The following is a 22,977-nucleotide window of genomic DNA, read 5'->3' on the forward strand; positions in this document are numbered from 1 at the left end:
TGACCACAGCTCAGCCCCCAGCGGCACGCCCGCGGTGGCACAGGGACAGCAGGGCTGCGGGGCCAGGGGCAGCACATGGCTGGCCCTGGTGGGGTTTCGCACCCCACAGCAGGCCTGGGACCTGCTACTGCATCCCAGCAGAGCAAGCAGCACGTGGCTGGTGCCCACAGCAGGTTCAGCAGAGCAGCTGAATCAGGGGCTTGCTGGGGTAAAACATCCAAGGCAGGTCCAAAAAGAAAGTGTCTCTCTCCTCCAGTAAAATACCAAGGAGAAATGCATCTTTCCCGTGTTAGGGGGAATGCAGAGGAGGGAGCATGATCAACACCTGATCCTTAGAAGTCCAGGCAAGCTGAAGGGAGAGGCCGATGGCCTTGGTAGCCCTTATAGGTAGCCTCACCACCGTGGGAGAGAAGGCAGGAGAGAGCGGCCTCGGCCATCCCTGGCGTGCTGGGGCAGTAAAAGGCCAGGGAGCATTACCAGGACAAGGAACAGTGCAGTGAGCTCTCGGCATAGCGTCCTCTGTGGCCCAGGGCCCTTGTTCCTCCCGTGCCGTTGTAACTCCTGCCTCTGTGACAATGGCTTCCAGAACGCAGAGGAAAACTCTCGCATCTCAATCACCTTCTTCCGACTCTTCCGCGTGATGCGTCTTGTGAAGCTCCTGAGCCGAGGGGAGGGCATCCGGACGCTGCTTTGGACCTTCATCAAGTCCTTCCAGGTATCCCTTCACTTGTTTTGGAGTAGGACATAACCCTTTCATTTTTTCCCCTCAGTTGCCCCTTGGGGAGGGTTTTCACTGACGTGGCCGCTGCCCGAGCTGAAAGGATGCTCATCAGTGCTGCACATGGCGCGAGTGAGCCGCGAGTAAACAGGGCTCAGGGTGGATGTGTTTCATCTTTAAAGCATGAGTAATTGCTTGAGACCTTCCTGAACCGCCTTGATAGTTCTGTTCAGCTCAATTACTGTCTGACTGTAACCATTCAATCTTTTTTTTTTTTTTTTCATTTGAGCTGTATTTTATATCTGTTTATTTAAGTGCAATTCACAGCTATGGGGAAGGCAAGGGCCTCAATTAAATTTCCATTAAGCCTTGTTTTGAGGCTTTCTAGTCAATATTATAGGCGTGTAGCCCCCGTGTTTTCATCAATGAAGAATTTCACCTTTTTGGCCCTAAACCTTTGGCCTTGGTAACAATGACAATTATTAAATTGCTGCTGCTTTTGCCCTGGCAGCAGGTGCATTTCAGTGCTAGGTGAAGTACCAGAGTAGATAGCAGAAGGCAAAGGAATCCAAACAAGATAAGAATCATCACCTCTGGAGATGAAACTAACACCAAGAGATAGCTAATTTCTAGAAAAAAACTGCTTCTAAACCAGCCACTAACCTGCAGAAAAATGCTAGGCAGAGATGAAGCACGGCATGTTCCTGCATTTTGCAAGTATTTGAACCAGACTCAGTGGGCCAGCACAACCTGGCCGAGAGCTGGGGCAGATCTGGAGGAGGCATCAGGAAAGGATGGCACAGTAATGCAAATGGTGATCTAAACATGAGCAAAGATGTAGGGACACACCACTGTACAAAACCATGAAAGAGTGATTTGCACAACACAGCAATCTTGAAACAGCTACCACATATCCCTCAGATTCAGGCTTTAAATGGTTGATTGCATTTTTATTGACTCAAATGAGAAAGCAACTGACCAATACTTTAAAACTGGAACCTCACCAGCTATGACACAAGCTGAGACCAGAGCCTACAGTGCTGTGGATCACCCTGACTTCTGTCTGTCAGCAGGAGCAGCGCATGTTTACACCAGGGATCAAATCTGGACCTTTTCTAGTGCAGTTCTCAGGTGTAGCTGTAGCACTGGGCTTGTGCAAATGACTTTCGTTTTGCTCACTCCTTGACTGCCAAAGGATCTGATATGGCACAGCAGTTTTCTGACACAGCTGCATCATGTGGCCATTTTTCCATTGCTCACACAGTTGCTAACTTTCAGGTTATCTGAGCAGCTGCAGTGGGAACCATTTTGTCTGCATGCATAGGAATGAGATTCCCTTGGCACAGCTCAGCATCCCCAATGCAGGGGACAGAGTCACACTTTCCAGTTCCTGCTTCCCCTCCCCATGCCCCCTGCACTTCTCCAGCCTCCTTAGCAATAGCTCGCTCTTATCCTGAGCTCAGCTTGCCAGGGCTCTTGGCTGGAGAGGATGAGATGGATGGGAAAGGGAGTGCCTGGTACTTCCCTCCAGTGACCTCCAGACCTCTTTGATTGGAGAGTCACTTTTAGGCAGGGTTGAAAGGTGGTGGGAGAAAGTATCAAGGGAGGTATCTTCCACAGCAGGGGGGAATTAAAAATAAAAAATAAAAAAGCACTGCGAGCAAGTGTCTTTTCCCTTTAAAGCCTTTAGCTGTTTATAACATGGTATTCTCTGCTTAGAGCTCCTCCTCTTGCAGATTCTGGGAGGTTGCTTTAGTAGCTAAGAATAGCCCCTGCACAGAGCTCTCAACTCAGCCACTCTCACCATGAAAATCTGGGATCCCTGCAGACTGTGTCTGGCACAAGCTCTTCTCCCGTGTCCAGGAAATGTTGTTCACACAGGGCAGCCTCATAAGCAATGGACTCATGCAGGAGTTCAGATACCATCGTAATTGCCACGTGCTCTGCGCACATAACACCCTACATGTAGCTTGCAGCACCGGTCAGAGGAGCATGTGGTGGGAAAACACTCGGCAGGGTTTCTGTCGGCAAAGAGCAGGCTGGCAAGCGGGAGGAGTAGGAAGTGAGAGGGGTGCTGAGGGCAAGGCGAGGCCGTGGGAATCAAAAGGACAGAATGGTAAAACCAGGGAAAGATGGGGCTGGAGGAGGACACTGACAGGATAGTGGAATGTGGGAGATGGGGAGCTGAAGGAGTCACAGGGAATAAGGAGCTGACATGAGTGGGAAGGTGCATCAATAGGTTGAGCAGAAAAACATGGAAAGAAAATGGAGGGCAGGAGGGAAGACGCTTTTCCAAGCCCTGTGTGAAAGACAGAACTGGTAAGGTTATGTCCTTGAGGTCCTGTCTGGACACTACCTTGGGAGCTCTACTGAGGTTCTCTGTGAATCAAGTCCCAACTAGATCATCACAGAATGAATGGAGCCCAGTTCTGAGCTAGTGCATCTCCACTGGCATTGTGGGGTAACCATGTAGATTCATCTGACCCTATAAAACACAGAGGAATCTGCCTCTGGGTCTTGAGATGATTATTACAGACACTGTTTAAAGGTTTAAATTATGGCCATTTTGATATTCAGATCTCTTTGAGATGATTTCTGCATGTCTTAGTCAAATCCCCATGGTGGTCAGTGAAAATTGTCAATTTAGACATAAACTGGAAATGTATAAATAACATCATATTTTATAATAATGATGTTGTAGGTTTTTTATACTCCATGAAATGGGATGTTCAAAATCCAGACCAGGGACTGTGCTGGCATTCTCAGGATGAATACATCTGCCCATTGCCTCTGAAGTAAGGTCTGGAAATCTCTGGCCTGAGCACTATATTTCGAAAGCAACAGAGTAGAAAATTCCTTCTCAAAGACCCAAGACAGCGAGGCCCTGAGCTGTGCCCTTGATTCCTGCAAGTGGTGGAGGAAACTGATAGCACTCAACACTTTGCTGATTGCACTGGCCTCTCCCTCCTGAGGCAGCTCTGCAAATCAGGGTTCTGCATTTCCTCTTCAACAGCTGATCACAGACACTTAGTGAGTTGCAGACACCGTCACAGACACCTAACACTGAGCAGAAGACAAAGCTGATGCTGATTTAGATACTTAGGATGGCACCAGCCATTGTAGAAGCCTTGAATTTGGATCTGGGCAGCTGTTGCATTTTCAGTTTCACCAGGCTGGATCCAGGAAAAACACAGTCAAAGGGCACTGCCATTTGGGACAGACTCATACCAGTTACAATAGTTTTCTCCTCATGGTAAGCAGCTGTGGACGCAGTTTCTACCCTGGCTTTCCTCACTGCCAAGGACAGGAGGGACTTGAAAGGCAGAGAGCCACAGCATCGCGAGTGGGAGCCTGGTTGGGCTGGGTGGCAGCAGGGTGGTGGCGCGGAGGGCAAGCAAATATGGGCCTGTAGAGGCATCTAGTGGCTACCTGGATGAATTACAGACTCTGCGTTTCGGTCGGTCTGCCCAGTTTTCCCAAAGCCAGGAGCAAGAACCCGGCTCCGTAATGCCAGGCTTGGTGGAGACACGATGCTCTCTTTTTTTCGTTTCTAGGCTCTCCCCTATGTGGCTCTTTTAATAGTGATGCTATTCTTCATCTACGCTGTGATCGGGATGCAGGTAAGTGATACTAAAGGTTCAACTGTGTCTTTCTCCTCCTGATAGAGTTTTGGGGGGTGATCTATAATGTCACTGATCAATGTGTGGTTATAAAGGTTTACAAGAACATTTTCTCCAAGCAAGGTAAGAAGGCAGCTACTTGGTTGGAATGCATTGTCTGCCTACGCACTGCCAAAAGGATCACAACACGCTCCAACAAAACCAACAAAAAAAAAATCGATCCATTTAATGGCAAAATACAATATGCAAGCAATAAAAGGAATGTGCCAGCCCTCCACGCTCACAAAGGAACACCCAGCAGCTCTGGCAAAGGTGAATTAGTGCCTTGCTCATTGGCTTAGAAGAGTTGTTTCAGTGGGCTTGTGGCCATGCTGCAACGAACAAACCTCATTTTTCTCTTGCATCACTTTCACTGGCCTAAATCCATTTGGTTGTAAAGAGCAGCGTTTGATTTACACCCATGAAGGCAAATACAGGATCAGAACCAACGTACCAACCCTGTGTTTGTGCCAGTTCTTCAGGAAGCTGCATCAATACAATATCCTATTCAGTTTGCAAAATGAACTTGGAACCAGCCCGAGCATTCATCTGTGCAAGGAACTGATGTTGCATACAGACCACTGAAGACAGCATGCGATGCAGGCACAGTCTGTGACAGTCCTAGCCTCATTTGCTGTGCTTTTCAAACTAAGCTTCAGTTTCCACTTCTGTGTTAATCAAAGATCTCAGACAAGTCAGCCATCTGGGATGAGAGACCAAACTATAGAAAGGCAAGGCATAATTACTTCCAGAGGCCTTTATACATGACAGGCTTCTTAGTTTCACAATTCAGAAAGAATCTGTAACAAAATTCATCTCACCTCTGTGACCTTATTTTAATTTGTTTCCTGTTATTATAATCACATCTTTTCACAGACTCCATCCACCCTCCCCCAGTCTGAAAAATAAAACTAATCATTTCTTGAATTATCATAGGTTATCTCAATTGCCCCTAGTAATTACAGCTGTCATTTAATCTACTGGGCTCATTCTTTAAACTTGCTGGTTTGCCTTTAATACCTAACTTGTTCAAGTGGACAAGATCTTTACAGGATTACCTATGCTATACAGAAAATCACTTGAGATTTTTATGCTAGTGTTACGTAGCTACATAAAGCATTAAAAATGACTTCCCAACACCTACCCAGACAGGGTTACAATGATCATGGCACTGCCAGAGCTAGATAGACTGTTCTGTAATTCTATAATTCTATCAGCAAGTTCTGAGCTGGCTATTTAATCCTTAGCAAATGCTCAAACCTCTGTTTTAACAGTCTCATCAGCCTGAAGATCATACATCTCTCCTTCACATGGATCTAGGTCACTAGATCGCTTTCTGACCTCCTGCCTTCCAACAAGAAAACCAGCTCTTCTCATCTCCTCTCTTTGCTCGTAACCCACAGGCCTGTTATTTCTATTTTTTGTCAAAATGGCATTTCAACATTTTGTGTGCTGCTCTCTTGAACCTGCAGACAGGTAGACTTCCTTCACACACAGGGACACGTAGGAAGGGAACTCCTTCCCCACTCCATTGAGCAGCTTCCTTGAAGGCTGAGAGGTACCAGATCTGATGGAATTGTAAGAATTACCCACATGAACAAGACCTTCCATTTTATCTCAGCTACTCCCCTGACTTGGAACCTAATGACATTTGAGCCTTGCTATCCAACGTGCCCAAGGGGAAAAATCCAAAGTGATGGTGACAGATGGAGCCACTAACATAATGGCTCAAGAGGCACAGGCTGAAGAGGCTATGAGAGAGGAACTTCTACCTGCAGCTCTTTGCAGCTGACTAATACAAAACATCCATGGAAGCTGTTGCTGGTACATCAAGTGTGAGGGAAGCAGCAGGGAAGAAAGGAAAAATCAGACTTCCAGCATGGGAAGTTCCCTTGCCTACGCTTGCCTGAAGTGAAAAATATGGGCTGCCTCAGCTCGAGCTGCCTCCGAGCATTTAAACTGTCCTCCTGCTCCTCCTCAGTGCAGCTGGGGCTGTCACTGCTACCCACGGCATGGGGGCGGTCGGGGCTGGGGAAGGCTCACATGTCCACGAGGAACCCCTGCAGAAAGCCTGCCACGTTCAGACCCTCCCTCCCTCTTTGCACAGGCTTCCTCTCCACATCACTGTTTGCCTTGGGGTGTTAATTATCGGTGACATTTGCTTGAAAAGAAGCTCCATGTTCTCTCAGAGCTGCTCTGTTCCTGCTGCTCATTTCGGCTATGAGATAATGGTGCTCAGTCCTTGAGATCTCTGTCACATTGCTGTCGATGGGCAATAAACAGTCCTCACCAACTGTGCTGGGCAGAGACTATTCTGCCGGGCAAGGTTTGTTAAGCTCTTAGCCCCAGTGCCCACAAGTACAAAAGTGATGTAAGATTTTTTCAAAGGAGCCTGAAACTCTGCTGCACGGGGGGCTTCGCATCTGAGGGCAGACTCTAAAAGGTCTGGCCAATGTTGCAGGCTTCATGCTGTGGATGGATGAATGAGTTGGTGCAGCAGTGGTTGGTTGGGCTTGGGAGGAAGCTGTAGGCCATTTTCGTGGCTTTAAGGAAAGCGCTGTCAGATCACCATTATAATATGGAGCAGCTCAGGCATGGTGCAGAGAGAGCCCCAAGCAGGCTGAAATAGCCAGCAGAGTTTTTTCTTATGCAGTCACTAAAATTGTTACTGTCACTTTGTACCTAAGACCAAGTTCCCCACAAGGGCTGTAATTCTCAAGTTACCTTCTCTGCAAAAGCATCGCTTCTACAGCACACAAGCCACCAGTCTGCTTCACTTCCACCAGGGAGAGCCACTTCTTTCAGTCAGATTATAAAGCTTTTAAACTAGATCTTTTTAAACTAGATCTTCTCTGTCATACACCTCTTTGCTTCCAATGCTCCGTTCCCTTTTTCTCTGGACAACTCTAGTCATCATCTTCACACTGCTGCCTTCTGAGTGGCCCTGAGACACCTCCTGGTGACAAGCGTGGTTATTAGAAGGGCAGGCATTTCGATAATTTCCAGATCCAAGGCAACATACTTTACATTGTTTTGGGAAGATGCAAGGCATCACGCAGACCTCAAGGCTTTGCAGCTGTTGGTCGTCTGCTTATCATTTCCTCCTGGTGCAAACAGATAAGCAAAGAGGGAAGGAGACTTTCCTTCTGTATTCGTAGCTTCTTTCAGCTGGACCCCCTCCCCTTGTGAGTGCCTGTTAACGTAAGACCCCATATCACACATTCACAGTATATGAAATAAGGAAAGAGGCTTCTTGTAAAATATGAGTGCTTTTCTGGTGATAAAGCACAAGCAAGGGAAGCAACGGTAAATATGAAAGACAGTTTAAAATAAGAGCAGTTTCTGTTAAATGTCAGGTCTTCAAAGTCAGGGTGAGGCCAAAAGCTACAAGTAACAAGAGGTTTGGGGACTTTACAAGGCTAACCTGAAAAGACCTCTGCTTTCTGCCAGGTGTTTGGTAAAATTGCGCTGAACGATACCACAGAAATCAACCGCAACAACAACTTCCAGACCTTCCCCCAAGCAGTGCTGCTGCTTTTCAGGTGGGTGTCTGACAGCTCTGCATTGTGTCAGCCCGGGAGCGTGATTCCTCTGCTCTTGGGCACAGCTTATCTCCTACCGTGTCATGCTCGCGAGGTGAGTGGAAACATGTTGTCCCTTAGTAGGAGAGCCTAGGAGCCACGTCAGGTGGAACAAATAGTCCATTGAGCCTCGTGCCCTGCCACCTGATGCTGGCCAGCCCTCAGTGCCCCAGGGAGGGAGGCAAGTCCTCCCACTCAAAAGAGAGGTGGCCAGTTGTTCAGTGCTTTCAAGCGCTGATACTCACCACAAACTCCTCCTTTATTTCAAATTGAGGCAGTATGACTTCCAGCTAATTTTAGCAGGGAGGGGGGCATGAACTCCCACGCATGCTTTGGCCTAGCTCAGTTTGCACATCATCTTGCTCCAGCTGTGGCCAGGTGTGCCAGGGCCAGGGAGAGGTCCTGAAGGTGGTGAGAGGATGGCAGGGAGTTGGCGTAAGTGCAACAGTCTATGCTCCTTCTTTCCATGGAGGTTTTTCTTGTAATCCGTACCCATGTCACACACATCTCAGTGACTCTGTCTGGCCAGACCACAACTGCCCCAAACCCAGACTAGGCACAGTCAGTACACACCAATAATGGCAACAGACCTAACAAAGAGGAGCAAGACATGCCAGTGAATGTCAGAGCCCGTCTGTCAGCCTGACGGGCTTGTAATCAACCTCAGTGGAGCAGGAGCAAGTTGCTAATGTGCCAGTCCCTCCCATCCTACACCAAAGGTCACTGCTGTCTTCCCTCACCCTCTGCTGTGCCCAGGTGTGCCACTGGCGAGGCCTGGCAGGAAATCATGCTGGCATGTCTCCCAGACAAGAAGTGCGACCCGGAGTCGGAGCCAGCCAACTCCACCGAAGCCGACCACTCCTGCGGCAGCAGCTTCGCCGTCTTCTACTTCATCAGCTTCTACATGCTCTGTGCCTTCCTGGTGAGTCCACCCCAGCACCCAAAACCCACCCCCCTTTACACTGCCCCCCTGCCTCAGCGCTGCACAGCAGAAGGATGGCTTCAAAGATGGGAAATCTCCCTGTGGGGCCTTCCCCAGTAGCCCCCTCTCAGTGACAACAGCCCCTCGGTCTCTGCAGCTCCTGCCTCTCCCTGCAGCTCTGGGGGATGCTCTGCTCCCAGTCCTCTGAGCACAGCAAAGGAGTGCTCTTCCCTCCTCCCCCTGAATGAGAAAACCAAATTAGCGTGTTGTGGGCTGTGCTGAGGCTAGCAACGCCTCAGCCACACTTCCCACCTTCCCTCCTACCTTCCTTCTGGCTGCTGAGCAGGTTTTTCCTCCCCTGCCAGCAGCAATGACTGTGAGAATACACATATCCCACTTGCATCTGCTCCGTGCTGGCAATGCGGCATTGCTCAGAGCGACAGCACATGCTCTGCAGCTGGCATCAGTGCCCAAAACTCTCCCAGTGAACAGCAGCAAAATTTTAAGAGTTTTCGTCTTGGGCCAGAAGAAAGGACTTTTATCCCAGTCCCACTGCCCATAGAGGATAAATCCCAGGTTCTCCCATTGCTATACCATCCTGGTGGGCAAAGACAGGTAAATAAAAAGCCACCACAGCACACCTACAGCAAACCTGGACCTCAGCCATCTAGCTGCAAGGAGAAAAATATGACCAGCTGAGGACATCCTGCCTCTGTGATCTTCCTATTTAAACTGTGGGGCTGACATAGGGCAACAAAGAAACCACCCCCCATGACTTTCTAGTTTTATGAGTCCAAATCCAGACTCTGAACTGAGAATACGGTAAAGTATTCTGTTACCTGCCTCATCCACCAAGTCATCTTTATCCTTGTTTGCAGATCATCAATCTTTTTGTAGCTGTTATAATGGATAACTTTGATTACCTGACACGGGACTGGTCCATTTTAGGACCACACCACCTGGATGAGTTTAAAAGGATCTGGGCAGAGTATGACCCTGAAGCCAAGTAAGTAACCCAGCCTGGACAGCAGAGCCTCTCAGGAGAACAGGCCTGTTATTTTCTGTTCTCTAGATCCAGTGCAGTAAGTGCCATGTTCCTCCTGTAGGAACACCTTTTTTCTGCAAATATCTTACAATAGATACCTCCACAAAGTATTACTGGTGAATCCAGAGGCCAGCAATGCAAGGATACACACAAAAATCGCAGCATCTAGGCTGCGCTGTTACCTGGTTGGACATTGCTTCACTTTCAGTCAAGGGGAGATATAGACTGCTTAGGGAGGAGACAGGAGAAAATTTATAGAAGGAGGTTAGCAGGTTGTTTTATTGTTGCATGTCTTAGGGATATTGAATCCATTCTGTGACTCTTCTATTTGGCTTTCTACTCACAGAAGAGCTGCTGTGATGATATCTCCATTTTGTCATGTGTCATATAGACCCATCACAACCTGCAGCTTCACATGACTGCTTTACATGCTCTGCAAGGTTATTCACATCAGCAGACTTGCAGGGATTTAAAGTTACACAAGAACAACTCACACAAGAGTTTAACTGACATCCAGTATTATATGCTCTGCTTGACACATGCTTTGGCTTAAAGTACGTTTAGATCCCTCTGGCATTACGGTCTAGTTGACAATTGTAATTGCAAAGCTCCCTTCATAATGCAAAAACTGTAGAAAGAGACCTTAGCATGAATGAAAAGCAGTTAGTTCTAGTTAGTCTCTATAGTTAGTCTCTTTAGTCCTGGATCTGGAAACAGTGTCAAGGTTAATCTGGGCTCAGGCTCTGCAGTATGTGATGCCATATCACTTTATCAGAATGATACTTAAATTGAAACCCTTCTTCCCATTCAGGGTGACTGTCCAGAGAGACTTTTAATATAGATAGGGGGTAAGCACAGCATTCTAATAAATATACAGTTAAATAACAAAACAGATGCTACTATTTGTGTTGGTTTGAAGGCAAGACTGCAGTGGAGGAAGCCATATAATAGATAACCCCTCACTCCAGATAACATTCTGTTCCTTTCCATCTATAAATGTGCTCTTTTTTCCTCTTCCCCATCAGTGTCCCATGGTTGAACCCCCTCCTCCCTCCATGAGAGAATTCTTCTTTTGAGATAACCTTTACAAAATTTAAAGGAAATCCAACTGCTGCTGTCTCAGCTGAGAAACTTCAGGACTTTATTTTGCACTGGCTCCAGTGACAGCCCAAAACATAAACAAGTATCAAAAGACAGTGGCTCAGGGCTATGTGTATGGGAGGGAAAGTGGCAAGGAAAAAAAAAAAAGACCCTTTGTACCTCTGTAACTGCCATAGCCCTATGGCCAAGAGGCAAACAAGCAGACATAGATTTTGAGAATGTCAATGGTGGGGGGACAACCCCAAAGTGTCCATTCGTGCACAGGGGAACTGCAGCATTCAAAACACCTATGTCAATTCTTGAATGTATTGACTTGTGAATCACAGACAGCTGTGATTTCTGTACTGAGCTAGTGAGTTATGTGAGTATAGGGCAAATCCTGAGGAATGCACCAAGTATAAGAGGTCTGAAATACCCTCTCAGCTATGTTCAGGTTACAGGGAGTGGCAGGCCTGGAAAGATCTAAGTGAGACTTCTAGCACTGCATTCTGCAGAGGGATCAGCAGGTCACCCTGTGGTAAGGATGCAACCCTCACTGTGCTTTCTTCCTTAGGGGGCGGATCAAGCACTTGGACGTGGTGACACTGCTCCGGCGCATTCAGCCCCCCCTGGGCTTTGGGAAGCTCTGCCCCCACCGAGTGGCTTGCAAAGTAAGGCACGCCACGGCTCGGAGAAGGCTGGGTGTCACAAGCAGTCGTGGTTGTGGTATCAAACACACATACCAAGACAAAGCAGGGTGGACAGAAATAACAGGGCAAGCAAATATATCTCTAAGATTTTCTTCTGACTAAATAGTGCACACAAAAATATCCTAGTGTGAGTAAAATATTAAAATACAGAAAGAACAAGTACACATTTTCTGTGAAAATGTCTCACTCATGTCTTCTGTTGTGAGACTCCAGCTATGAAAAAGACTCTCTCTAGTGAATAATGACATGCTTATAACCTTTATGCTTCCTTGCTTTGAAGTTCTTTGTTCACCTCCTCACAAGTCCCAGAGTTTGTATGTGACTCATGTAGTTGTTTTATCAATCTCAGAGCAAAACACAAAAACCGGGGCATATGGGGCATATACACAGAAATATGTGACTTCTGTGGTCTACTGCCGATCCTTTTCAGTCTGCTGTCTAGGAACTGTCTGTCTGTTGCCTCAGTCTGGTTCAAACCCCACAGTCTATGAAAGCAATGATAGTGATGTGGGATGACATCCTTTCCCCACTTTAGTACAGAAGCAGGCCCATTGCGTGAACGTGGCATTAGACAGAGCTCAGACAAAATCAGCCCCTTAAAGCATAAAAGCTCAAACCAAGTCCCTGGTGTCTGTCACCTCCTGAGACAGAAGTAAGGATGTAAGATCTGGTAATGGCTACATCTTGCCTCAGGTATATGTCCTTGGTCTCAATGAAGTTCACCCCGCAGCTGCAACAGTACTGAGCACCCACTCCCTGTCCTTGGCTTTACTGAATTACTGCAAGGTGGACACAGCCCTGTATTAAAAGGGAGAGGAGGAATAGCTGGATAAAGCAGACCAGCTTTCAGGTCCAGCCAATCCCCTTTGTTCAAGGCTGCCCCCTTTTTCAGTGAAAGATTATGATTCTATATGTATTTACAGCAGTCACATATTTAGTGCAGATGAGCCTGCAAGTGCCTTGTGAGGTATGAAAAATCAGTTTGCTCAAGTGCTTACTGGCAACTAGGAAAACAAAGGCTAGAAAGTGATAGCCACATTGAAGGAAAGAGCATCTACCAGTGGGAGAGAGACCCCAGGGCAATCTCTCACCACAGCTGGGACAAATGATAGATATGAGAAGTACTCTTAAAGTTGTGTAACCAAACCCACAGGTCACAAATGCTGAGGTGAAAGGGGTGGCAGATCTGGAGAACATTATGAGAGTGTAAGGAAGAACAAAATTGAGTCCTTGATGAAGTGTGATTGTTTTCTTTCTCCTCCTTACTCCACAGCGCCTTGTCTCCATGAATATGCCACTGAACAGTGATGGAACTGTGATGTTCAATGCCACTCTCTTTGCGTTGGTCAGAACAGCACTGAGGATCAAGACAGAAGGTAACAAGCTTGCTGAGTGCATGGGTAGCTGAGTGACGTTCACACCAAAGTGTGTTGAGCTGGAATGCAACAATAAGGACATTTTGTGTAAAATGATACCAGTTATTAACATGCAGCACATGGTACAAAAATCAATGTAAAGATGTTTGGAGGAATAAAGTGTCCTAGGAAGAGAACAGTGTTTCTAGCTGAGTATCATCTAGAAAGCTGGTGCTTCTCGTGGTATCATCTCAGATTATTGATCATGTTCTTTATGATGATCTGCAAGTTAAACATTTTAGACCAACGTCCTTTGAAACGGCAATCGGGGAAGTAAGAGGGGCAAAGAAGCTTCCCCCTGTGCAAATTGGTTCCAGAGCTGGGTGGATTTTTCGCCACTGTCACCACCAATCTTCCAGTCCATGGAAGGCAAAAGAGCTTGGACTAGGCAGCCTCACCTCACTAAAATTCTTTTTTAGAGCCAAAGAGGCTCTCCTGAGAAAGAAAGCCAACTGCAACCCCTGTAGAACATCTTGTGTCCTATGAAACAGAGACCCAAAAAAGACAAGATTTTCTTGTTTGTCTTAGCCTCAAACTCTCAAAGTCATTCCAGTGAACTGCTGGGAAACCATCAACCTTCCTGGGAAGCCTCAAACTGCTTGCTTTCTTTCCTCTGCAGGATCTTGTAAGTGGTTAGGGCAGAAGTTTGGAATTCACCCTCCTGAGTCATATTTCTGCCTTTGATGCTTTCCAGCTGTTTCATTCTCAGCAAGTTATTTAATGTCACTGTCTTCACTGCATCATATTAAGAGAGCTACTGGCATGCAGAGCTCTGTGCAGCATATTTAGGAGCCTTAGTGCTTGGGGAGCAATAAGAAAAGTTGGAGAAACAGCACCTTTGGAAGGAGAAGATAATGGTGTAGTACACCCAGAGAGAAGAGAGCTTCAAGTATAAGGGGTTTGAATGTACATAAATCAAGAAATTAAAGGTGACTAGTTTGAGAGGAAATGTACCTAGAAAGAAAGAATATAAACTGAATCTGTTTCAATCATTCACTCTCAAAGGGGTGGTGTTGCTTGATTAATAAATACCTCATTAGCTTAGAGCCCCATGGAGGAACACGTAATGTCTAAGTTCAAATGGTTATATATAAGGCTTGTTATAGCCTGTGCTGTTCTTGAGAGACTAAACACAAATGTCCTGGGACAGCCCTCTGAGCAAGAGGGTGGAAGCTCTGCATGTGCCTGGCATGCTTGTGCAGACTCTCTCCAAGGAAGTCTCTAAGTACCATGTGAAGAAGTTGATGTACGCTGAGATGCAGGGATTGCGACAGGTAACTCCCAGGTCTTCAGATTTCTAGCTGCATCTTTGCCAACAATTATTTCTGTTCCCCAAGCTGTATTTTCCCATTAACTGACCCCTGTTCTCATCATATTTAACCTTCACTGGATCTCAGTTAGAATGTGTAAGTACTGGATGAGATTTTCACTTTTCAGGACAAAGTAGCACTGTAGTTGCCTAGTTTCTGGCTTCTGGAGACAAACAGTAGCACAGTCACCTTCCTACTCTGAGATGACTGTGCATATTTAGTCACTCTCTTTGTGAGGGGACTTCAGCAATGGTCTGAGTGCCTGTTTGCCCAAAACTTTCCACTACTGCAAAAGCCCTGGTATTTTCCTCCCGAGATTGCCATGCTAGACTTGCGAAATTGCTCCTCTACAGGCTCTGGCTTAATTCCTGTCTCTGATGATTTTCACCCTGCAGGTAACCTGGAGCAAGCCAATGAAGAGCTTAGAGCAATAATTAAGAAGATCTGGAAGCGCACCAGCATGAAGCTGCTGGACCAGGTGGTGCCCCCCGCAGGTGGTGAGTGCAGGATCCTGTCCCAGTCTGTGAATGTCTGTCTTTTCCCCACCTGACATGTCCTACTGCACCTCGTGAACATCAAGTGGAGTACAGGGGACAGGCTTTCTTCCACAAGCTGTTATTACCTGTTTACCTGGCTGGATGTTTCATCAGGCTGAGATCTGTTTTTGCCTGTACGAACATGTATATCATGTTCTTACTGCTGAAAAATCAGGGGAGGAAGAAAAGGTGTTTAAATAGGAGTGAGAAATCTTCATTCCTATATCTCACCCCACTTCAGCTGTAGGATTTGTTCCCTTGGACACTACCTAGTGCCTTGTTGGGCATATATGGCATATAACTCCTTTTTTTTACTCACATAACTGCTTTCTACTTGTCTAAGTAGAAATTTTCACAGTATCACAGTATCACAGATTTCTAGGTTGGAAGAGACCTCAAGATCATCGAGTCCAACCTCCGACCTAACACTAAGTACTCCACTAAACCATATCGCTAAGCTCTACATCTAAACGTCTTTTAAAGACCTCCAGGGATGGTGACTCCACCACCTCCCTGGGCAGCCCATTCCAATGCCTAACAACCCTTTCGGTAAAGAAGTACTTCCTAACATCCAACCTAAAACTCCCCTGTCGCAACTTTCGCCCATTCCCCCTCGTCCTGTCACCAGGCACGTGGGAGAACAGACCAACCCCCACCTCTCTACAGCCTCCTTTAAGGTAACTGTAGAGAGCGATAAGGTCGCCCCTGAGCCTCCTCTTCTCCAGGCTGAACAAGCCCAGCTCCCTCAGCCGCTCCTCGTAAGACTTGTTCTCCAGACCCCTCACCAGCTTGGTCGCCCTTCTCTGGACTCGCTCGAGCACGTCCATGTCCTTCCTGTAGCGAGGGGCCCAAAACTGAACACAGTACTCGAGGTGCGGCCTCACCAGAGCCGAGTACAGGGGCACAATCACTTCCCTAGACCTGCTGGCCACACTGCTTCTTATACAGGCCAGGATGCTGTAAGATCTGTAAGATCAGGATGCTCTAAGATTTTGTAAGATACTGTCCAGCAACTAGTTACACCAGATCAGACTGGCTGAGGGTTGTCCCTTGTCTCATTGCTGTAGATTTTTATGCAGCGTCCATGGTGGGCTGTAATTACCGGGCCTGCAGGCTCCTTCTTTGCTATGCTCCTTAGAAGCCCAGATGCATGGGCATCTAGTGGGACCTTCATTGACCTTCCAGGTTGCTCCAGGGACTGTTGCACAAAACAGCACTTGGCAGCTAGTTAGCAGCCACAGCCAGATCTTGAAACCTTGCTCAGCCTCCTCTGAAGTCAGAGGACAGTATCTTATAAAATTTACAGTGGGTTTGGAGAAGCGAGGAGAGTTACCTGGATAAAAGCTGGGTGCACATTTTGGCTCATCAACTGCTTGTACTGAGTGAGAATATAGCAAGGACTGAGCAATAACTGCACTTCTGGGGAGAGGTGATCACTTCAGTCCTCTCACACCCAAGCTAGACACAACCAGACAGAATTTCAGTGCAGAGAAGGGCCAGATCACATCTGGGGTGGATGGTCAGTCAGGTGCTGTTAGTGAGACAAGAACTGGAGTATGCATTACGCGAGGCTGTCACAAGAGAATGCAGCATGCATTGACCCAGACTGGGAGGCTACTGCTATAGCAAGATCATGAGTAAACCAGCACCAGAGACTGCAAAGCTTAGAGGCATAGAGGCACTTCGCCAAAACCAAAGTGCATCCAGAGGTGCATAGCTATAGGTGTTCTCTGCCAGCGGAGCCAGTCTATCCAAATGCCACGTGTACCCCACCTCCGGACTACTTACAGCAAGCTCTGGCTGTGGAGCAATCCCTTCCTTCATTCAGCCCTGTGTACTGAAGCCATAAAAAGCAGAGAAGTACTGTGGTGCCTAGTGTTTCTGCCTTGAGTTGCAAGTCTCACATTAGCAAACACACTGCTTAAAACCATTTGCTTATTTGTTTTGTTGTGTGTTGTGTTGTTTGTTTTTTTTAAATACCCCTTTCCAGATGATGAGGTGACTGTCGGGAAGTTCTACGCTACTTTCCTGATTCAAGAATATTTCCGGAAATTCAAGAAACGCAAAGAACAGGGCCTGGTGGGCAAGCCGTCCCAGCGCAATGCCCTCTCCTTACAGGTGACAGATGGGCACAGGATGGGCAGGGGTGGTACGGTTGAGGCATTTGACCCCACTTCCCTCTTAGCCATTCTGGGGGCTGCCATGGGCTATTCTCACTAGAAAGGAGCTTGTAGACTCTTTAAATTACCATTCAGTCTTTTTGGATAGGTGGTTATCTGCCACAGGCCTCATCCCTTAGCTCTGGAGGTGGAAGGCACACGTGAGGTGTAGTCACTGTTTATCAATCCACTGGTAATGTTTGAAATTTGGCTTTCTTTTGGAGAGCTGGTATGAAGTGTCCATCAGACTTTTTTTTTATTACCACATTCATTTGACCCTTTCTGAGGGAGTCACTATAACAGGACCAGGGAGAGCATGTTGCCAGGAGGCAAAATCAGTTACAAAGCAAAAAGCATACCTGGATGCCAAGCCCATCAGGTGCCTGGGATCTGTTCATCACTGTGCTACAGGTTCACTGGTGGACTGCCAGGCTGTGTGAAACAATAAGAAATCCCCCCTGACTGTACAGGCTGTCCATTTCTGTCCTTCAACTGTAGAGTAAGGAAGAAGGGTGACTCTGGATTTACAGCAAGCCAAGAAGTGTTGTGACACAGACATACAGGCTGAGGTCTCCACATACCCACAGCATACCTCCCTGGAGTGGATTCCAGTCAGTGAGGGGTTTGAGGACTGTCCAGATCCAGATGCCAGAAGTTTAGCTATGAAATATATATTTAAGATGTTGATTAAAAAGAACATATTTTTCAGAGGTGCTGAGTACATTGTTCAGCAGGAACTGTGGCTGCTCTAGGGCTTCTGGTAGTGGATCTGAGAACCCAAAGTTGAAAGCATGCAGACTTGCACAGTCAGGCCCATGGATTTATGGCTATGACCTGCTTTGAAGAAGCCGAGGGACTAGCAATGAGCATTCCTGGGTTGGATTACTAAGAGTTTTTCCCTCTCTAAACTGGAGATGAAAGAGCAGAATTTGTTAGTATTTTTCTAGGAGCTGGGGATGCTGTATTAAGTAGAAAGGCCTCCCTGTTCTTAGGAGAATAACATCGCTTTTGTTTCTCACATAACCACTCGGAGATATGAAGCTCTATAGTTTGCTGTTTTGCAGGCTGGTTTGCGCACACTTCACGACATCGGGCCAGAGATCCGACGGGCGATCTCGGGAGACCTGACAGCTGAAGAAGAGCTAGATAAGGCCATGAAAGAAGCTGTTTCTGCTGCCTCTGAAGATGATATTTTCCGGGTAGGTGCGGAACAAATTTACAAGCTGAGGCTAGATCAGTAGCTTAGCTCAAAGAGTTCTACGTTTTCTTGCGTGTACTCTGTATTTCAGCTGGCCCCTCCTTCTTGTTTTCTACACCCTACTGGAAAACAGACTGTTGGAGTCAGGGTGCCAGATCCTGGGAATCTTACATGACTTTTATCCCATTTTCTTCTCAGTGGATGTTTGCCCTGTATTAAACCTAAACAAAATCATAATGGCAATGGCCAAAGAGTCAGAAGAACTGCAAAGTTAAGCCATCTTCCAGTCCATAGAGCAGCAGCCAGGCACAACTCAATTTTTTATTCAGTCCTCCTTTCAGTGGCACAAGTAGTGTCCTTTCAAAAAGCACCCCAGAGCCCAACAGAGACCCTATAGTCCTGGAGGAAATTTCCAGGGCAATTGCCTAAATCTTCTCTTTCTTATTTCATTCCTGTTCCTTCTAATTGTATCCTCTGGTAATATTTCTTCTCCTTTGGCATTTCTCTCCTTCAGATCATTTACAGAAAGATGCTGTCTGTCCCTCTCATAACTCATCATCCAAACAGTAGATAACTGGCTTATTAAATCTTTCTTCATTTGTTCCTCCAGGTGATTAATAGCTTCTGGTGCTCTTCTCAAATTCCCTCTTATGTCTAGATATTGTTTTGCGACTGCACTGTGAAGACCAGAGAGCAGTAACCTCGTTCTTGTCACCTCACCCAGTCATACACTCCCAGGGCTGGTGGGAGTTATTTGGACACAATTGTCTCACCTATCCACTTGTTCATTTCTTTAAGGCCAGTCCTCTGAAATATCTTAGAAAGATGAAGCTTTCACGGCCTGCCTGTACCTAGTCTCTCTGACAGAGAAGTCTATGCACTGCATTTTCTGGCAGAGAGAGCACCAGTCCATAGTCCACACTTTTGGTTCTCACATTTTCTTTCCCTCAACAGTCTCGACAGGGAACACCCCACATACCTTTTTACTGACAAAGGGAAAAAATTGTTTGTGTTTCTCTGACAGAGAGCTGGAGGCCTGTTTGGAAACCATGTCAGCTACTACCAAAGTGATGGCAGGAGTGCATTCCCCCAGACATTCACCACCCAGCGACCTCTGCACATCAACAAGTCCGGCAACAACCAGGGAGACACTGAGTCTCCATCTCACGAGAAGCTGGTGGACTCCACCTTCACTCCCAGCAGCTACTCATCTTCAGGCTCCAATGCCAACATCAACAATGCCAACAACACTGCCCTGTGCCGCTTCCCCAGCCCACCCAGCTACCCCAGCACTGTCAGCACAGTGGAAGGCCACGGGGCCCCATTGTCACCCACCATCCGTGTGCAGGAAGCTCCTTGGAAACTACCTTCCAAAAAGTAAGCTTCACAGCAGAACGTTGGCTGAGGGACCAGGGAGGGGAACTTGCATGCAAACACCAAAGCACGGCTGCCTAGCTAAAGTCACCCACCAGATATTGCCCTGCCTGCAGCCTGGACCGAGCCTTTTGGTTCTCCACTTGTGCCAGAGCCCACGGTGTGGTAGATGCACTGACCACTGCAAAGAAGCAGCAACCTCACTGACCAGCATACTTGATTTTTTGGGGCTTTATCCTGAAAAACCTTTTATAAGGACCAAAGGAAATCTTATTTACCCTTTCTTCACCACAGGTTTTATCAACTGGTAATTGAAAGGAAAAGCAACTGCATTTCATCTCTTAAGAGCCCACTTGAGAGTTCTGTGGAAGTCAGCGTTTTTCATTTAGTGCGTCACATCCATAAGGAGGTCACATAAGGCTTTCTGGGAGAAGGGGGGCAAGGCTTTCAGACATGCAATACCACGTAAAGCAAAGAAAATCCCCTTCTCTTGACATCCTTCAGGCTGTCTACACATAGATGACTAATACAAGAGGAATATCACTTTTATCAGTATGATTTTTTTTAACCCTTTCAATAAAAGCAGGATTGAGATGGAAATTTTTTTCCAGTGCAGACAGTGAGCGATGTGAAAAGGTGGAGAAATGCTGCTCCAGGATAGGACAGAATATGGCAATTAGATGGAGGAAATTCAGTGGGTGCAGCATTACTCAAGTAAACAAACCAATAGCTTTTTTATTTCCTGCCATCCTTAGGGAGGCTGCAGGAATTGTTGATAACACACTGTGTTATCTTCTGTCCCCCACATGCTGATTCATGCTGTTGTGACCCTGTTAACATGGTGTTCTTTTCTCTCCTTGCTTCCTTGGGCATCTTCCTCGAATTAGGACGCATTACTACGAAACACTGGGACGGTATGTGTTCTCTCTCATGCTCTAACACTCTCTGGGTGTAGACCCATTGTTCGTCCCATTGAAAGTCCAAATCCCAATTAATGCTGAAGATAAGCTCTTCTTTTTGGTGTCAGTAAGCTGGAATAGGGTTTTAATGATTGCCATGACATCTCCAGGACATACTCCCAATTTAGGGCTCTTCTGCTCATTGGCAGATAGCGATGCACAGACCGTTTCTAGCTGGTTTCTTGATTTGTGGAGTTTTTTTAGAGTTTCTAGCTGGGCTCACACATCTAGGCACTCTCTAGTCACAGCACAGAGCAGTACACCCTGGCATGCTCACACAAAAATTATGTATGGTTTTGGCTAAACACAGATTGCTGAAAAGGGGGAGCTGCCATGTAGCGAGTTCTTCACCTTGCAGCTTAGCAGTTTTACTTGTCTCCCATCTCAGCAGGAAGGTCACTCCAGCACTGTCCTTCAGACTGTTTTGTACTATGCGTATACACACTCCTCCAGGTGATTTTTTGCCTGAAACAAATGAGAAAATAATGTTTCCTACCAGGTCCCTGAAAGATTAAAATAATAATAATAATAATAAAACTCTGTCACACTGCTTTCTTCTGTGAATGCAAGTAGCAAAATGACTCTAATACCTTCATGTCACTATTTCAAAGATTTGTGCTACCTTCAGTTTTCACTCTACTCCTCAGAAAACACAAACTCAGAATGAAGTGAATTCTGAGGGCTGAGACTTGAACCAGAGGGACAAGGAGAAGGCAACCAGGGAAATAAGGGCTGTCATGCCTAAGACTTTGAACAGATCCTGCTGAATGCAGCAGAAGCACTCTGCAGTTATTGATGAGAAAAAAGGGACCAGAGGTGGAAAACACAGGAAGGAATGAACAGGAATGAGAGCATGAACAGGAACAGAAGGGAAAGATGGTGCAGAATAAAGGATTTGGGATGCAGAGGCCATGCTACACAGAGCTGAGAGGGTACTATCAGTGTCATGGAAGCTTCTCTTTGAAATCTGTAACCAAGGCTTTTGCAACAAGAAAAAACAGCTGTATTTCTAAGAGCCCATCTCAGGTTTTACCTCAAGTTCACAACTTTGGGAAAGTTGGCACTGTGATGTGCACATTTATAGAGTACATATAGTCACAAATGATGGTAATATGTTTCCAGTATTGTTCAACATTGATAAGAAACTTCCTTTGAAAGAGGGCACAGGCAATGGTTGTTGCTTTTGTATTTGTGAACTCTGCAGTTCTGTTCAGTCATTGATTTTTCTATGATAGCTCTTCAACATTATAATAAACCAAGACAGATGGAACCTGTCATTCTTGTCTCTATAACAGATTTTCTTTACCATCTCTGTATCTTGACTTGTCTTTTTTGCTCATTAGCTCCAGTTCCAGAGACAGCCAGCTGGCAATTGTTTGCCAAGAGGAAGTGTCTCAGGATGAGACTTATGATGAAAATTTGAATGAAGACATTGAGTACTGTAGTGAACCAAGTCTGCTCTCTACTGAAATGTGAGATTTGCAGCTTTAGTCAAGGTGTTTGGGTGGTTCTCGAGTTAAGGGGGAGAGGTGGGAAGAGGTGACATTTCTCTACAAAAATTTCAATTATTTCAATTTATGGGATAAGGCCAGAACACTTTAGTCAGACAACTCAAATATCAGATAATAATGGGGGAAAAAAAAAAAAAAAAAGCAGTTCAGCCCTGAGGAAAAAAAAAAATGAAAGAGAGATCTTTTGCCTAGGATTTTGCTTCTCCTCTGAATGACACATCTAGATGTGCAGCCCCCACTCCACATTCACTTCCATGGCCTAATGTTCCCAGATCTCCTGTCTCATGGTCTCAGTTGCTTCTCCTGGACCCGTTAGCAAGCTCAGTATCTGCACCCATTTGATAGCATGATCTTCCTGGCTTTCCTGCTGGAAGAGGGGTTATTCTGTCCAACACGAGCTGCTTTTCTAGAATCCCTGTGTTGTCTCCTTTGCAGGCTTTCATACCAAGACGATGAAAACAGACAACTTACTCCACCAGAAAACAACAAAGGAGAGGACACCCGGCACTCTCCAAAGAAAGGGTTTCTGCGCTCCTCAGCACTAGGTAACATCCCAGTGTGACATGTGGGCTGTGCTCTCCTCTGCCCTGTCTGAGTTCTCACATCCTGCTGGAGAAATCCCAGTGTGTGTGGGCCTGGGTGTTGACGCTTGCTGCATTTAGCTCATGAAACCAGGAATCCCATGGTGTGCATGCAATCCTGACCAGGCAGGTGACTCTGCTGACTTTATGCTCAGTCAGTAGATGAATCTGTGGCGGTTTGGATAATCCCTGGTTGTTTGGATAGTCCATGTGGTCTGT

General features: G+C 46.5%; 1 protein-coding gene across 50 annotated transcripts in view; it reads left to right on the plus strand.

The window, feature by feature from the left end:
* CACNA1C (calcium voltage-gated channel subunit alpha1 C) overlaps positions 1-22,977 on the plus strand; it is a 494,083-nt gene that overhangs the window by 459,096 nt on the left and 12,010 nt on the right. For 23 of the 50 annotated variants that reach the window (XM_083821259.1, XM_083821285.1, XM_083821287.1 and 20 more), the window contains 14 exons: positions 587-715; positions 4,273-4,338; positions 7,828-7,919; positions 8,715-8,880; positions 9,759-9,886; positions 11,580-11,676; positions 12,989-13,091; positions 14,836-14,937; positions 16,967-17,094; positions 18,185-18,334; positions 19,358-19,710; positions 20,595-20,621; positions 22,010-22,138; positions 22,613-22,722. In XM_083821259.1, coding sequence (XP_083677385.1) covers positions 587-715; positions 4,273-4,338; positions 7,828-7,919; positions 8,715-8,880; positions 9,759-9,886; positions 11,580-11,676; positions 12,989-13,091; positions 14,836-14,937; positions 16,967-17,094; positions 18,185-18,334; positions 19,358-19,710; positions 20,595-20,621; positions 22,010-22,138; positions 22,613-22,722 — 1,780 coding nt within the window. The remainder of the gene's footprint in view (positions 1-586; positions 716-4,272; positions 4,339-7,827; positions 7,920-8,714; positions 8,881-9,758; positions 9,887-11,579; positions 11,677-12,988; positions 13,092-14,835; positions 14,938-16,966; positions 17,095-18,184; positions 18,335-19,357; positions 19,711-20,594; positions 20,622-22,009; positions 22,139-22,612; positions 22,723-22,977) is intronic. The other 27 variants (XM_083821248.1, XM_083821279.1, XM_083821246.1 and 24 more) reach the window with 4 other exon arrangements.

This window comes from Anser anser (assembly GCF_964211835.1).
Source record: "Anser anser genome assembly, chromosome: 1".
Taxonomy (NCBI): domain Eukaryota; kingdom Metazoa; phylum Chordata; class Aves; order Anseriformes; family Anatidae; genus Anser; species Anser anser.